Genomic DNA, 16,406 nt, shown 5'->3' with positions numbered 1-16,406 from the left:
AAATGTAAAATAAAAATACATATCTAACGAATCATATATTAAGAGTTCATTTGCAAAAACAAATAAAAGCCATCCTTAAAACTAATGAACAGCTGTTTGATGTGTAACAGTTGTCTGCGTTGTGTTGTTTATTTGAAAGAAGGACCGACACTCTCGTAGCTTCAGGACCGGACTTTTATTGCCTGGACAATGATACGGAAATGACTGGTCAGCTCACGGTCAAGCACAGCACTCGTTCGGCACAGCTTCATGGAGGAAAATTAGCAAGTTAGCTTAGCCTTCGAGCTAACATTAAACAAAATAAACCCTCTGTAACACATTTAGTTACATGTAAAACTGTCGCCAGCTTCCTGAACATAATATCATGATAACTGCATTATTACATTACATTGTTTACACAGTTTCAGTAGGCTATAACGCTGTGCTTCGTGTAACAAACCTAACATGGACTCAATCCTCGCATACTGGCACTGTGTTTACGTCACAGCCCATATTTATGTGCTGAGGAGAGCCCTGCTAACCAGTGAGCGTCCGTGATACATGAATAAAGTTATATGTGATTGGCTGTCACTGTGTAAGTGGAATCAACAGCAAAACTCTGATACAGATGCACACACATGATTTAGGATAAATACAATCTAAGATATTTATAATGCTTAAACGATAGCTTCATGATTTATTGTTAATAAAAAGATGCATAATCTAATGAGATGTGATATTACTGTGTGTCAGCGTGCAGCCTGACCGGTTGAGGTCTGCTGAGGCCGCAATCAGCTCCGCTCAGCACCAACACGCAGAAACTAATGAGAACAAGTCGTTTGTTGGTGTGAATAAATGTCTGAACACATGTTGAACGCGTAGGTCAACTCTCATTTCAAACAAGGGAAGACTAACTCAGCTACCCGAGTCGTGGTGCCGACCCGGCTGATGGTTCTGAACCCAAATTAGGATTTTAATTCTGACCCGCTTGTTTGTTGTGGGTCTGCTTCCTCCAGTCAGTTTATGGACGTGGTGGATGTGAAGTCACAGATTGATCTGCTGTGGTGACGGAGGCACAGCAGGAGGGAGGGACGTACAGACAGCAGTCACCTGCTACCACTGAGGCTGATGCTGAATGTGGAGTGTTGGCAAGTCATGGACTGCCAAGCGTCTTTTCCACTGAGGAAGTGGTCTGCAACAAACATGAGGCTGGATCAAAAAGACTCAAACTCGAGCAGTCACCTCCAGACGAAACACTGAGAAATCCAGAAATCTGTCTGAAGACCAGACGGTGAGGACCGTCGAGGAATCGTTAGCTTGGCTACAAAAGCAGCAATGACATAAAAACAGCTTTATGTTGGCTCACAAAATCTCCAGAAGAAGCAAGAATGATGTGAAATTTCTCAAGGAGTGCCTGATGTGTGAGATGTGCAGGACACAGCCCAGCTAATCATCTTATAAAAAGGCAAAAGCTGGTAAAAGTTCCTGAGAAAGCATCAGTGTTATCACATGTTTGAATATACTGTGTAGAAAACACCATTTGGTCAAGCTGTTTGGAACGGACAGTTCGGTGAGTTATCAGTAAAATAACTCCTCTAAAAGTAACGCTCGTGTGTTTAAGGGTCAGGAGATGTTTTACAGGTTTGGCTTTTCCCCTGATCAGGTCCGTTTGGCTGTTAAGGACCCAACAGTTCTCAAAGATAAAACAGGAGGTGCTTGGTTTAACTGTTCAGTACTGTTAAAGACTCCTACATAATTTAATGTTCTTGATAAGATGCTGTTTACAGTAATTTAATATATTAAATGCTGAAGAATAAGTGCAGTGCAGAGCATCTTTTCTATACATTTGATTTAAAATCAGAGACACGCCGTCCTCCAGCCTCTAATGTGGAAAAATAACTGCCCACCCCTGGGAAAGAGGATTTACAACAATTAGAAAGTGAAGAACAGCAGGAGTAAGAGTTCAGAGTGGTAAAGGCACCAATGCATCAACACATTTCTTCAAGCCCTGAGGCTTTCGTGAACGTCAGACCAGCGACACCATCAGGCCATTTTCTGCAGAGCCGTGTGAGTCGTCGGTCGCTGAGGTCGTCAGGGTTTCCTTTTCAGGACCGTTTGACTTCAGCTCTGCTTCTTGGCCCGTCGGTCCACTCAGCCTCTTCTTACGAATCTCTGAAAACATGGAAAACAGTTTGTGAAACACTGAACTTGTACAACTTACAAACATTTGCATATACAGATAAGAGACAGGAGAGCTGGACGTGTGCTGGTGTGTGATTCTTCATGAGTCATCAGGTTTTACAGACTTCACGCTGTGTCAAACCGCCTGAATAACCCCGAAGTGACAGAATATTTTGTAAGAGGTCACGAAACAAAGAGGCTGACAGTTACTGGTTTAGTTTTTAACAATGCCTTATGTTCTGTGAGCCGTTGTAACTTATAATAACTCATATGTGGAGGTTCAGTACCAGACGTATCTGCTGCCGTACCATCAGACTACAGAGAAGCTCCAGTCCTCCAGTCATCATCAGCACTGCATCTTATAAAACAGATGTGGCTCAAAGACTCAGATTCATTTCTCTTTTTTAAATTAGTGCCCTTGTAACGTTTTTAAATGTAGTGAAGAAGATCAAACGGGAATACTCAAGGGAAGTACAAGTAACTCAAGATTGTACTAAAGGTCCAGTGCGTAGGATTTAGTGACATGCAGGTCCAAACCAACTAAAGGGTTAAGCCCCGTCTAGAGCCAGTGTTCTAATTGAAACATGGCGGACTTCGCTCCCTCTGCAGGTCTTAGAGGCTCATTCAAAGGTTGGAAGTTTCAGCTGATTTCAGACTAATGAAAACATAAATATGAACATTATATTACATTTCTGCCCATAGACTCTCCTGAATCCTTCACACTGGACATTTACCTCGAGTACTCAAGTGTACCAAGTTACTTTCTGCCACTGATAAAATGCTGCAAAGAAAAAGTAACTTACTGATCTTTCCGAGTTTCACCAGGATAACGACAACAACGACGACAGCAGCAGCAGCAGCAGCAAAGGCAACGAGACCGATGCCAACACCAACGTTCCTGCCAGTCATCTCTTCAGCATCTGAAAGAATCAGACAGTTGGAGGGTTTGAGTAGTTTTTATTAATGATGTTTCATTTCAGCATCACGCTGCACAACAGTTAACACAAATTAACGAATGACAAACATGTACTGCTACAGCTCAAGGAACCTAGGAAAAGGGTCATTGTGTCACCAAATCTCACTTTGACTGTCGCCCTTTTCACAGATTCTGCCATTACAGCCCAGCGAAGGCTCGCCTTTATTCACACAGAGCTCCGGCGTAAAGACGCAACAGTGTGTAATTCACACAGAAAGCTGGCGCTGCGGATCCAAAAGAGGCGTGACGGTACACGTCATGATGATGACGTCTGTGTTTTTCAACACGTTTCCCCCCCCGCGTCCTCCTGCTAATCTAAACATGTACCCGCTGACTGTTTGTAATCATATGGATGAGGTTATGTGTTGCGACTGAGATCCTGACCCACCAAACATCCTGGAACGTGACAAAATGACGTTTTTCGCTCTATATTACATTATCTGCATCAGTAAACACATCGGTGAACAAAAATTTTAACATACATCACAAGGCCAGAAAATGGGTGTGTTCAAGCTGCTACATTTCCATCAGAGCTGTCACTGTGGCAGAGTGATTAGACACCGACTGAATGTTGATTTTATCCATTCACATTAAAGAGCAAAGCCGAATGTTAGCAGGTTTTAGTGGAGCTTTTATCCAGAGTGAGACTGAATGACTCGACTGTATGACTGGACTCTAAATTAGGAACAACACTGCCTGTTAGTGTGGCTCCATTTCTTTTAAACTAAATAAAAATAACCCACACAACTCCCACAGTCAGATTGTCTTGAACATTAAAAGATGTTGTAGGACGGAGTGTTAAACAGTTCTGGAGAACTAGTTAAAGATAAATACCATGAGAGTCTGACTCGGTCCTGTCTTCCACTGGAGGTCCAGATGTGCTGGAATTATCCGTCTTTGTCAAGTTCTGGTGGTTCTGGTGGTCTGTTAATGTTTCAAATGAAAGACGCACAAAGAAATCACCATCCACAGTTTTGTTTTATACATTTTATAAATTGATCTGTACAGTATTAAACTCAGCCTACTTACCAACAGTGATATAACGGGCAAACAGCCTCGGGACAAAGATTCTGTATCGTCCGCTGTCAGACGGCTCCACTGAGGAGATCCGGAGGGTCACGATTCCTTTCTTCAGGTCTTCATGGTTGAGAGTCGTCCTGCCTTTGTATTGATCCATCTGATCAGGAAGGTAGTCCTGCTGATGTCGATAAGCATGGACGACATCTTTGCCCAAATGTTTGAGGTCAGGTTTCGTCACATCCAGCGGTTTAGCAGACAAGTCAAACTCAGCCAGCACTTGACATCGTATGATGAGGTCTCCTCCTCCTATCAGGGTCCGGCACTCTGTGGAAACAATCACCACATTGACACAGCATGAAAACCTCTGAAGGACACAGCTGATGTTTTTGTGTGTCATTGTGACGTTTAGGGCTAAAACCATGGTCAGCAAACTGCTTACTAGTCCAGCTGGACTTGGCACCTGCCCACAGAGCTAAAACTACTAGTAACTAGTTTGCTGACCATGCTATTACTATTACTGAACTCCATAGAGAAGCTATGGGGTATCGTCAAGAGGAAGATGAGACACCAGAGCCGACAATACAGACGAGCTGAATGCCGCTATCAAAGCAAGCTGGTCTTCCATAACACCTCATCAGCCGCCTTCATGCCAGGATGCACCGATGCAGTAATTCATCAAAAAGGAGCCACGACCAAGTACTGAGTGCATTAATGAACACACTTTAGAAGGTCAACACTTCTGTATTATAAATATTAAGATGCTGGATTTTTGATTGTCATGAGCTGTAAGACATAACCATCAAATTAAAAACAAAGGCTCAAAATATTTCACTTGTAATGATTTTTTAAAATCAAATTACAGAGAAAAAAAACAAAACTTTTCCATATTTTAATTTTGAGACACACCTGTAGGTATAGTTACTCAAGTACTGTACTCGGTACAGTTTTGAGGTCCTCCTACTCCAATTGATAATTTCTATTTTCTGTGCTTTACACTTCCAGTCCACTACAATTTAGAGGCAAAGCATTTGCAAAATAAGTCTGAATCATTTTAAGCACACAGTTGTGCTCATAAGTTCACTTACCCTGGCAGAGTTTGATTTATTGGGCATTTTTCAGAGAATATGAATGATACTATAAAAACTTCTTTCACTAATGGTTAGTGGTTGGGTGAAGCCATTTATTATCCTGTTCCTGTTTTATAAAGTGCAACTACCTTCTCCCACAGACCCTTTGATAATCATTTTGCTTTCCCCACAGCTCAGACAGCAACGTCAGTGCAGCACCGGATGAAACATGCAGGGGTCTGAAACTCACTGACTTTATACACACATACTGATTACAAGCAAACAGATCACAGGTGAGGATGGTTACCTTTAGTAGCCATGTAAACCTGTGTGTCTGTTATGTTGTGGGGATGTGTGAGCGACAGAGGCACAGGGAACTTAGCCCGGAAGGCTCAGAAGAATGGGCAGCTTTACACTGAGAAGGTAAAAATCTAATTCTGCCAGGGTATGTAAACTCATGAGCACAACTGTACACACACACACACACACACACACACACACACACACGTAAATATGTCATATGCACGTGTAATTTACTTTTACTTGTCCTTTTGTCGCAACATTTATCACCTGGAAACTACTTTAGTACATTTGACATCTCACATATTCATGAGTGATTTTCACTTTCAAAGTCATATGTAACATGATATCTTCACTTTTACTGAAACATGACTCGAGTATTTTGTACGACATCCCAAAAGATATTCAGAAAATAAGCACATTTAACTACTACTCCCACTCAAACTGATCAATCAATCATCAAAACAGTCAACAGATGATCATCACTGCAGCTCTACTGCTGCTCCAGTCACGTTTTCCTCCCAATAAATAAATAGTGCTGAACAAATTGATCACCTGACAAGGTTTGATACACTTATTACACTTGTTGCACATCTGCAGCTCTCCACACTGAACTCAATCATTCAAAACTGAAAAATAATCTAAAGGTCGAAAGTTAAACTTGGTTTTAAGTTTGTTTTCTCGCTGGTGTTTGTGTATCTTCCCGTCCTGCGCCAGACTGCATGTGTCTTTACGCGTAATATTTAACTTCAGACTCACCAGAAGAGACTTCAGCAAATGTCAATTAGCTCAGTGGGTAGAGCGGGGGTAAGAGACAACTGAAAATGGATCAATAATCATTAAACTCACTTACCTGTGACCACTTCAGGAAAAGTCAAAGCAGCCAGAAACACAGAAAGTATCAGCTCCATTATTGAAGTTTTAGTCCCACTAACACCTGTATGAAGCTGGTCCTCCTCAGGGTCCCAGCACAAGTGATGATATGATATCCACCACCCCCCGGGTTTTAAACTTCAGACTGTGTTGTGACGTAAACAGAGATGTATTTGCCTATAATGAGATGTTCCGGAAAAAAACGTGCTCGTGCCCATCCTCTTCAGTAGTTCGCGCGCCCGCCTTGTTCATTCATTCAAACAGATGGACCGGGTCTGATCAAAAAAAGCAGTAAACAACTTTTAAGTCAAAGAAACGTCTCACAGCGCTCCTTCCTCCGACTTCCGCCTTCTTCACTGTCTTCAAGCCCACACGTGGTGAGACTCAACGTGAAACACCATTCAGAACTCCATATGAAAAACTTTAAATTTAGTTAAAAAAGATGAAAACAAGGCTCGGCTCGGCTCACCTGCGGGTCGGAGCGGGCTCACGCGGGTCCGACCCGCATCACACCTGCTCCGACTCTCAGGTGAGCTAAATTAGCATCACCCTGGTTCCCTCTGTGGGATTATTGAACTGTATTTTGGATTATTACAGAAAATAATCTGAACTTTATGATATTTACAGGTTCTGTTCATCCAGATAATCTCCATGGATGAACTCCACTCTGTGATGTTTGAAGCATAAATTAAATCTCTAAAGCTAATGTTAGGCTACAAACAGACGACATCACGGTCACATGACTTAAGAAACATCTTACTGCACAATTACTGTCCAGGTTTATATAAACTGATCAATGTAGGCTACAAGTTGTAAAGTCAGAGTGAGAATAGTGTGTAACTAAAGTGGGCCTGTAAAGACGACTAGTGAGTAGATGAGTCTCCGTGTTCGCTGTGAGGACGTTTAATGTCCCCGACAACCTCTGTAGTCTCATTCAGACACTTGTTAGCAACCGCTAACCGTTTTTAAATCAAACATGGGATATTTACTGATGTAGTTTGTTGTCATAGAAAAAAATGTGTAAATCTTTTACACGTGTGGGAAACACAGACATTATTTCAGGCATTTAACCAAAAACCCAATCAAAATACTTGATACTTGGAAGTGCAAAAATGTCGTTATTCATATTATTTACAGACACTGTCTTCTCCATGTTCCTGTGAAACTATATTTGTTTACATTTCAGCACATGTAGAGTCTGCTCAGTCAGCTGTTAGAGGTTCCTGTTTGCAGTGATAATAATAAAACCCAAAAACATGATGATCAAAAATCTACTTCTCTTATAAAAGGTGCCTGTGACAAAAACAAACACTTTCTCACTGTCTTCTTAAATATTTGCTGACAAGACACAAAGCTGAGCCAACATGCAGCACAAACTGGTGTTTTATTGTGAAAGTTCAAAGCTTTTCACTCCAGCTGGTTTTTCTCGTTCTCCCTCTCTCTCTCTCTCTCACACACACACACACACACACACACACACACACACACATGGGCGTGTATTTGCCTATAATGAGATGTTCCGGAAAAAAGCGCGCTCGTGCCCATCCTCTTCAGTAGTTCGCGCGCCCGCCTTTTTCATTCATTCAAACAGTACCGGTCCACCTGCCCGACCCGCGTGAGCCCGCTCCGACCCTCAGCTGAGCCGAACCTTGTTTTTATCTTTTTTAACTAAATTTAAAGTTTTTCATATGGAGTTCTGAATGGTGTTTCACGTCTCACCGTGTCTCTCAACACGTGTTGGCTTGAAGACAGTGAAGAAGGCGGAAGTCAGGAAGGCGGGCTGTGAGACGTTCACGTAACTTAAAAGTTTACCGCTTTTTTTGATCAGACCCGGTCCATCATCTGTCCGACCCGCATCACACCTGCTCCGACTCTCAGGTGAGCTCCGTCTGCCTAACTTTTATGTTTTTCATATGGAGTTCTGAATGGGTTTATCACACTTTTACAAGTGTTGACTCTTATCTCTGAACGGCGCCAATAACGGATGAAGGCGCGTAATTTAAACATTTATTATTTCACTATAACCAACAAATATTACATTTAGTATCCTAAAATGTTTTATTAATATGTATTTATCACTAACGGATACATTTAAGAGTATTTTAATGAGTATCTAAGTCATACTTGAGTAAAAGTAACGATATTATGTTAAAATATGACTTTGGTTAAAGTGAATAGCACTTGAGTAAAAGTCTTAAAGTATCTGATAAATGTACTTAAATATCAAAAATACAAGTAAAAGTATATTATATATATATTTGTATGATGTTTATACTGTAGACTGAGTCTGGATCAGATATTCAGCATTTTATTGATTTTCTATAGCTGAACACAAAATAATTTGTGCTACTTTGGCTCCAATGCATAATGTAATCTACAAAGTAACTAGTAACTAATGTTATCAAATAGATGTGGTGAAGTAACAACTACAGTTTTTGTCTGTGAAATGTGGTGAAGTGTAAAGTTGGAAAATATAGAAATACTCAAGTAAAGTACAAGTACCTCAAACTTGTACTTAAGTACAATACTTGAGTAAATGTACTAAGCAGTGTTGTAAAAGTGTACAAAAGTCATACATGAGTAAAAGTTGAGATATTGTGTTTAAATATGACTTTGGTAAGAACAAGTAAAAGTAAATTATACATATTTGTAGATGTGTGTTCATATTGTATATTATCAGATCTGATATTCAGCAGTTTTCTTTATCTGACGTGCTACTTTGGCTCTGATGTAACATGTAATCTAAAAAGTAACCAGTAACTAATGTTATCAAATACATGTAGTGGAGTAAAAAGTACAATATTTGCCTCCAAAATGTTGTGGAGTGGAAGTACAAGGCAGAAAAAATGAAGTAAAGCTCCTCAAAGTTGTACTTAAGTTCAGTATTTGAGTAAATGTACTTAGTTACATTCCACTGCTGCTTACTGTGTAGGGTCGCATGGTGTTTTTATGTGATGGGAAGGTTCAGTGTCAGATAGTTGTAATAAAACACGTGTATGAACGGATGTGAGCTCTCAGAGCTCTGGGATGTTAATGACAGGAAAGGAGGGGCGACACAAAAATGAGTCCGACCAGAAACAGTGGGCACGCTCCCAAAAAACTCAATTATTTGTTTATTTAAACACAAAGAGTTCGGGACACATCCGACAACGTGGACTCATGAGGCCCACGTGGGGGATTACTGTACATGATGGTGATGATGCAACAGGATGAGTCACAGCGTGCCCAATTTCACCATGATGACAGTAACTGAACACAACGTACAGAGGAAATGTTTTGGGACTTAGACGTGTGTCGCTGTTCACACTTCACAGGATGCATATTATTAAGGAGGGTTTAGTTTCAGTCATGTGAAGACACTAAATGATCAGTGTCAAAGTCTAACAAGTAAACTAAGTAAATTCATGCTGAACGCCAGAAGTGGAGAAGCAGCAAGTGTTTACTTATGTAAAGTCCTCAAAGCCCTTAAACTCACCATCGTCTCCTCCCTCCATGTTGGTATAAAGTCAACATTTCTGGAGCTTCACAGTAAAACAGAGTTGCAGCGTTCTGCTGAACACCTGAAGCAGCTGGAGACCTCACAAAATGTCTCCGTACAGCTCGTAGCTTTAATTTAGGTCAGACTTGATTTAAAGTTTCTCTCTCGTGCAGAAAGGCGACAGAAGCTACAGGATGTGGAACGAGAAGAAACAGAGTCCACCTGCCGACCGGTGAGTTCGATGTGTTTAACTGGTTTTGATATAAAATGATGAAATGAAATCTGATCAGCTGATGAAGTGTTTTGTTTCCTCAGCGGTCAGGTCGTCGCCATCATCATCTTTGTGCTCGGTCTGGGAACACTGCTGCCCTGGAACTTCTTCATGACGGCCTCCCAGGTCTCACTCCTCCCACACCTCCTCCTCCTTCTCCTCCTCCTTCATCTCTTCCTTCTGCATCTTCTTCTTCTCCTCCTCCTTCTTCTTCTTCTTTTCTTCTTCTTCTTCATCTCTTCCTTCTTCATCATCATCTCTTCCTTCTTCTCCTCCTTCTTCTCCTCCTCCTCCTCCTCCTCCTCCTCCTTCTCCTCCTCCTCCTCCTCCTCCTCCTTCTTCTTCTTCTTCTTCTTCTTCTTCTTCTTCTTCTTCTTCTTCTTCTTCTTCTTCTTCTTCATCATCTCTTCCTTCTTCTCCTCCTCCTCCTCCTCCTTCTCCTCCTCCTCCTTCTTCTCCTCCTCCTCCTCCTTCTCCTTCTTCTTCTTCTTCTTCTTCTTCTTCTCTTCCTTCTTCTTCTTCTCTTCCTCCTTCTTCTCTTCCTTCTCCTCCTCCTCCTTCTTCTTCTGTCTCTTAATGTGTAGAAGTGCAGCACCACGTGTCCTCTGGTGACTCAGACAGTTTGGATTGTGTCAGAAGTCACTCATTATGTTTTCTTCTTCTCTGTTAAAGTATTTCAACGGTCGGCTCACAGTTTCAACTAACTCCTCCAACGGGACGTCAGGAGGTCCAGCTAAAGACTACAACTATGACAGCTGGATGGCCTTGCTTTCCCAGCTGCCCCTGCTGCTCTTCTCCCTGCTCAACTCCTTCCTGTATCAGTGGTGAGTTACTGTCCTGCAACACAGTGCTGTGATGACGGTGACGATGGTGATGGTCACGATGATGATGATGATGATGATGATGATGATGATGATGACGATGACGATTGGTCTCTGCAGGGTGAGGGAGCGTCTCCGTGTGGCCTTCAGCCTGATCGGCATCTTCCTGCTCTTCTCCCTCACGGCGGCTCTGGTTCAGGTCCAAATGCTGCCGGACACCTTCTTCTCCGTCACCATGGCGACCATCTGGTTCATCAACAGTGAGTTCAGACACGTCGTCTCACATCACCTCTCCGACGCCGAGTCTTCATCGTGACCCTTGTTGGAGTCCACCAGTTACAGAAAATGAAACGCAGCCAGACAAACTAACATAAAGTCCTCTGTGTGTGTGTGTGTGTGTGTGTGTGTGTGTGTGTGTGTGTGTGTGTGTGTGTGTGTGCAGTGTTCAGTGCAGTGCTGCAGGGCAGTCTGTTCGGCGTGGTCGGCCTGTTTCCTCCTCGTTACAGCACTCTGTTCATGAGCGGTCAGGGTCTGGCCGGGATCTTCGCCGCACTCGCGATGCTCCTCTCCATCTTAAGTAAGTGACACGACGACAACACAACAACAACAACAACAACAACACAACTACAGTGGTAATACATTGATACTGTTGAGGGAAACACACTTCACTGCAGTCGGCAGATGTTCTGGTTGTACTCGTGTGTGAACCGGCTGAACGTCTCTTCTGCAGGTAACAGAAAAGAAAACAACACGACGGAGGCGTTGGGATACTTCATCACGCCGTGTGTGGCCACTCTGATGACGCTGCTGTGTTACCTGCTGCTGCCACACCTGGTGAGCAGACCTACAACACACACACACACACACACACACTCAGCTGCTGTGTGTGTGTGTGTGTGTGTGTGTGTGTGTGTGTGTGTGTGTGTGTGTGTGTGTGTGCGCGCGCGCTCTGTGTCAGGACTGAAGTTCAGACCGATCGGTTATTTATAATATTATAATTAACAAAGAAACTAGTCTCTATGGTCTCCTGACAGCGTCAACTCTCCTCTGCAGGAATTTGCTCGTTTTTACCTGAACAGAAGTCAGACTGATCACGTGGAGACGTCTCAGGAGCTCCTCGGCACCACAGGTCGGTTCCTACAGAGTCTCATTTAGCAACATGCTAACATTTCCTCAGTGATTTAGCTGATCATAGCTGCAGACTAATGATTTACTTTTGAGCTGCAGCCTGCTGTGAAGGTCCAGTTTGTGGGATTTAGTGGCATCTAGCGGTGAAACTGCAGCTTGCAGCTCAGGCCCTGACACATGCGAGATCCGGTCACTCAGGCCACATTCAGAGGTGGTCTGGACCACATGTGAGCACATTCAGTGAGAAAGTCACCAGACCCCCTTTAAAAATGTCTCAATTTAGTGAGTTGTTGAGTTAGAAGAAACTTTATAGACTTTGTGAAACACTGTCTCTCAAAGTCTTCGATATCTGAGTCTTCATGTAAATTTGTCAAATGTTCTACATGAACTTCTTTGTAACTGTTTGGTCACACGATTCTTACTCTCAGGTGACTTTACACCACTCAGAACATAACGTGAACATCGTTTTCTCCTACAGACTGGACCTTTACTTCAGTGACATTAGCAACAGAACAAGGTTACGGTCGGGTCGGCTCCGGGTCAGTTTAGGTCACTAATACATTTCACTTTCTTTCCTTTTAAAGACAAAAAAGTCTCAAACAACAACGATAAAGAGCTGGAGGCCAACGGGACGCTCGTCAGAGACCCAGAGGACAGTCAGGAGCGTCTGTCCGTCCTGGCCGTCTTCAAGAAGGTGAACCACTTTTCGTCTGCAGGACATTTTTCCTGTTTGTAAAAAAAACTGGGGATCACAGAAACATTTAGCATCTGAACAACACAACATGTATTTGCTTGTGTTCTGTGGACCTGCTGCTCTCGGGCTCAGTTCAGTGCAGGTTCTGAAAACACGAGTGTGTATTGATCGCGATGCTTCCTGTGTGTCCTGCAGATCTGGCTGATGGCTGCGTGTGTGACGTGTGTGTTCGCCGTCACCCTGTCGGTGTTTCCCGTCATCACAGTCCGAGTGCAGACTGTTTATAAGGACAACACTTCCTGGGGTGAGTCGTCATCATCATCATCATCATCATCATCATCATCATCATCTGCAGTGTTCATGTCACATCAGAGTAACGAGTTTCTGACGTGTAAATACTGGAGTCCGACGGATATGCAGGTTTTTTTTAGGCCAATAACGACATATATACCAAATATCGCCGGATTAACACCCTTTTTTTTTTTCTCAAACACACTTGTGACAGAAAATATGTAACGGGGGTCGGACCTGATTAAAGTTTAATTGTACTGAAGCCCCGGGGGACAAGAGAGATTGTTTTTTCTACTGGTGATCCGTTTTCTCTCCTGTGTTCGTGACGTGTGAACTGGCAAAAAAAAAAATCCCACCAGTTCATAAGTCACAGTCACAGGAGAGAAAATAATCTCGATCAGACTCAGAAAATGGGTCACCAGAAACAAATATGTTCTCACTTGTCCCTCAGGGCTTCCGTATGATCGTCTACAATAACAGTTACAACAGAACCGAACGCCCCGAGCACCGTTTCCTGTATCAACAACACACGCTGACACGATGTATCAGTGGTGCTCTGGTGAGTCATATTCACATCACAGTGGCTGTGACTCATGGACGCCTCTCATCACGTCTCTCACAGATAAAGTTTTCTCCTGCGTCTGCTGCTTCATCGTCTTCAACGCCATGGACTTGGCCGGCCGCAGCGCCCCGTCTCTCGGCCAATGGGTGAGTCTCTCCGCCTGCGCTGAGAATTTACATCCTCGTAACATGTTAAAGGTGCAATACGTGAGAGTTGGCCACCTGCCCTGCTAACTGTGGCTACCGTTAGCTCAGTTAGCCGTGCAGCTGGCGGTCCACATTGCACCTTTAATGTTTCCTGAAACAGAAAACTGAATTTTTAAAAGGCAGAGTTGTGACACATCACAGACCTCGGAGTGATGTTAGATCCTGATCTTAATTTTAACAAAAAGGTCGCAAAAAGTGAATAAGTAAGTTTTTATTATTATTATTATTATTAATCGATGGTGTCGATGTTTCGTGCAGCCTTCGAAGGAGAGCCTCCTGTTTCCTGCCGCCGTGCTGTCCCGTCTACTCTTCATCCCTCTGCTCATGTTGTGTAACGTCAAGAACTCCAGCCTCCCCCAACCTTTCAGACACGACTGTGCCTTCGTCACCATCATGGCCCTGTTCTCCTTCTCCAACGGGTACCTGGCGAGCCTCTGCATGGCCTACGCTCCACAGTGAGTCTTCAGCAGGGACGCCATCAAAACTGACGAATAAATGAATTCCTGTCGGTCGCATTTAGCTTATTAACAGATGTTTAGACCGATTAGATTTTGAGTCGTTCTCTCAGTGTTTCATCCGTCCAACACTTGGTGGTTCACTGGTTTTGGTCAGTAACTGTAGCGTCTTTTTGTGACCTCGTGTGTTTCTGTCCGTCAGGTTGGTGAGACATAAAGACTGCGAGACGGCCGGCACTCTCATGACCTTCTTCCTCGTGCTGGGTCTGGCTGTGGGAGCGTCCTTCTCCTTCCTGCTGGGACAGCTTGTGTAGACGACCGGGGACGAGTAAAGGTCGAAGTTTGTCCTGAAACATCCAAAAAAAACAAGATCATTTACAACAGAGGTTCTCAAACTTTATACTTCATATTGTTGTTATTAATTCAGCATCCAGCAACAAATATTGTGTGATGAAATGATCTTCAGGGTTTCTTGGATGTTTCAGGACAAAAATAAAACGTTAATGAGGCTGAGAACACAAACAAAGGATCATTAAAACAGCACAAACATTCATGTGTTTCAGGATTTTGGGAGTTCTCATGAATTTAATAGTTTTTCCGTAAATTTCTTTGAGAAAATCAAAGACGTGATCCTGTAAAAGTTCTGAATTCTGGGTGAGTCGCTGCGAAATGACTCGTGTAAACCCGTTTGTGCTGTTCATTAAACTGTACATGAACTATTGAAGTGAAAGTCTTTATAATAAAACAATCAGGGATTATTAAAGGTAAAAAAAAATGTGACCGGATGAATTTTGTATTTGTACAAACAGGAACTGAATTACATCATATTTTCTTCTTTTTATTTGTTTATATTAGTTTTTTAAGTGTGTTATCAGCTAAAATTCCTGCTTTTATTCTGAAGGCAGCTATTTTGAAAGTCCTCTGCTTCCAAACATTTTTTAAAGTTAATATATTTCCCTGGTAACAGCGTGTTTGTGTTTGTTTTTTTACCCTGCGTCTGTTTGTTGTGTTATATTTGTATTTTAGGTCGTTAAAGATGAATTGATGCCTTCGTGCCTTGTTTTATTGTCCGTGTGTACTGTACTGTACAACGCAGCGCTCCTATTGGCTGCAAGGAAATCTGTCGAGCACTGATTGGTTTACGGGTCAATAAACATAAAGGGACGATGCAGAGACGTCGCACACTGACGAGCTTCACATGTTATTTGATGTTGCTGTATTTAAAAGTTCACAGTTCATCGCTGAACGTGTTTTCACCTGTTTATCTTCTGATATTCTGAATGTCAAGTTTTTTAAGTGTATTGTTTTTCTTTCCACGTCACGCTGAGGGCTGTTTCTGTTTCCCTAAAAAGTCATTTTGTAAAACAAAAAAATTCATTTTTTAAGATATTTGTTTTATTTTTGCTTATTTATGCGTTTTTGCACCGTGCTGATGCTATCTTCCATTTCTATGTTTGTTTTCATAATAAAACACTGAACTATCAATTTTCTGTGTTTCATTTCACGTCAGAAATCTGTTTATTACCAAGTGTGTTTTCACATTAAAGGAATAGCCCGAGAGTTTTGCTGCATAACAATAAATATAACAAAATAAGTACTGCAAAAATGTTTTTTTTAAATCTATCATTGTTCTCCTGAAACACTGTTGGACTCATTATGGACAGTTTAAAACAAATGATCCGAATCGATAGAGCGGAACCAGACATCACCTTGTTTATAACATGCATTCTTCTCCCTTTTCATCACCTGGAGCCTACAATACCCACAATGCAACTTAGCCACTGAGTGACATCACTGGAGGTGATTTCTCAGATGACATGCAGCTTCCTCTGACCTGTAAACACAATTAATGAGGAAACTGGTGGAGTTACCCTTTAAGATGAGAAAACAGTTTACGTATAGTTTATTCTGTTTTAGCGTATTTTTCTAACGTTTCTTGACGTCTTCCTTCTTGTTTTTAATGTCTTTTAAAAGTCATTTTAATGTAATTTAATGTCTGTAAAGCACTGTGAGTTGCTTGTGTCTGACTTGGACGTCACAGATAAAGTCGTCTTGCCTAAATCAACTTTTGATCTTTTTGTGGGAACACGTTGCTCTTTTTTTA

At 42.3% G+C, this 16,406-nt stretch overlaps 2 protein-coding genes across 2 annotated transcripts; one reads left to right on the top strand and one right to left on the bottom strand.

Annotated features, from left to right (window-relative positions):
* Positions 1-1,481: 1,481 nt before the first annotated feature.
* On the bottom strand, positions 1,482-6,434 carry LOC311271967 (uncharacterized protein; the record flags this gene model as incomplete). The annotated part of the gene is made up of 5 exons (XM_084377990.1): positions 1,482-2,151; positions 2,964-3,080; positions 3,971-4,060; positions 4,166-4,480; positions 6,377-6,434. 5 exons carry the CDS (start codon positions 6,432-6,434, stop codon positions 2,006-2,008), a joined length of 726 nt encoding a protein of 241 aa, XP_084234116.1. The 3' UTR covers positions 1,482-2,005.
* Positions 6,435-7,974: 1,540 nt separating this feature from the next.
* LOC311264561 (equilibrative nucleoside transporter 2-like) lies at positions 7,975-15,781 on the top strand. Its single transcript, XM_084365530.1, has 13 exons — positions 7,975-8,274; positions 10,048-10,106; positions 10,190-10,271; positions 10,818-10,969; positions 11,087-11,226; positions 11,409-11,543; positions 11,697-11,800; positions 12,020-12,095; positions 12,679-12,788; positions 12,984-13,092; positions 13,702-13,787; positions 14,106-14,302; positions 14,505-15,781. The coding sequence occupies exons 2-13, from the start codon at positions 10,069-10,071 to the stop codon at positions 14,614-14,616; spliced, it is 1,341 nt and encodes a 446-aa protein (XP_084221656.1). The 5' UTR covers positions 7,975-8,274; positions 10,048-10,068; the 3' UTR covers positions 14,617-15,781.
* The last annotated feature ends 625 nt before the right edge of the window (positions 15,782-16,406 follow it).

This window comes from Pagrus pagrus (assembly GCF_965226575.1).
Source record: "Pagrus pagrus genome assembly, chromosome: 2".
NCBI classification, from domain to species: Eukaryota; Metazoa; Chordata; class Actinopteri; order Spariformes; family Sparidae; genus Pagrus; species Pagrus pagrus.
The sequence above is the reverse complement of the archived record's forward strand: the minus strand, read 5'-3'. Positions and strand labels throughout refer to the sequence as shown.

Excerpts from the sequence above, each read along its gene's own strand:
- LOC311264561 (XM_084365530.1), top strand. The coding sequence starts at position 10,069 with ATGTGGAACGAGAAGAAACAGAGTCCACCTGCCGACCG. Across the intron at positions 11,801-12,019 it reads ACCTGCTGCTGCCACACCTG|GAATTTGCTCGTTTTTACCT; the intron begins GTGAGCAGACCT and ends TCTCCTCTGCAG. Across the intron at positions 12,096-12,678 it reads GGAGCTCCTCGGCACCACAG|ACAAAAAAGTCTCAAACAAC; the intron begins GTCGGTTCCTAC and ends TTCCTTTTAAAG.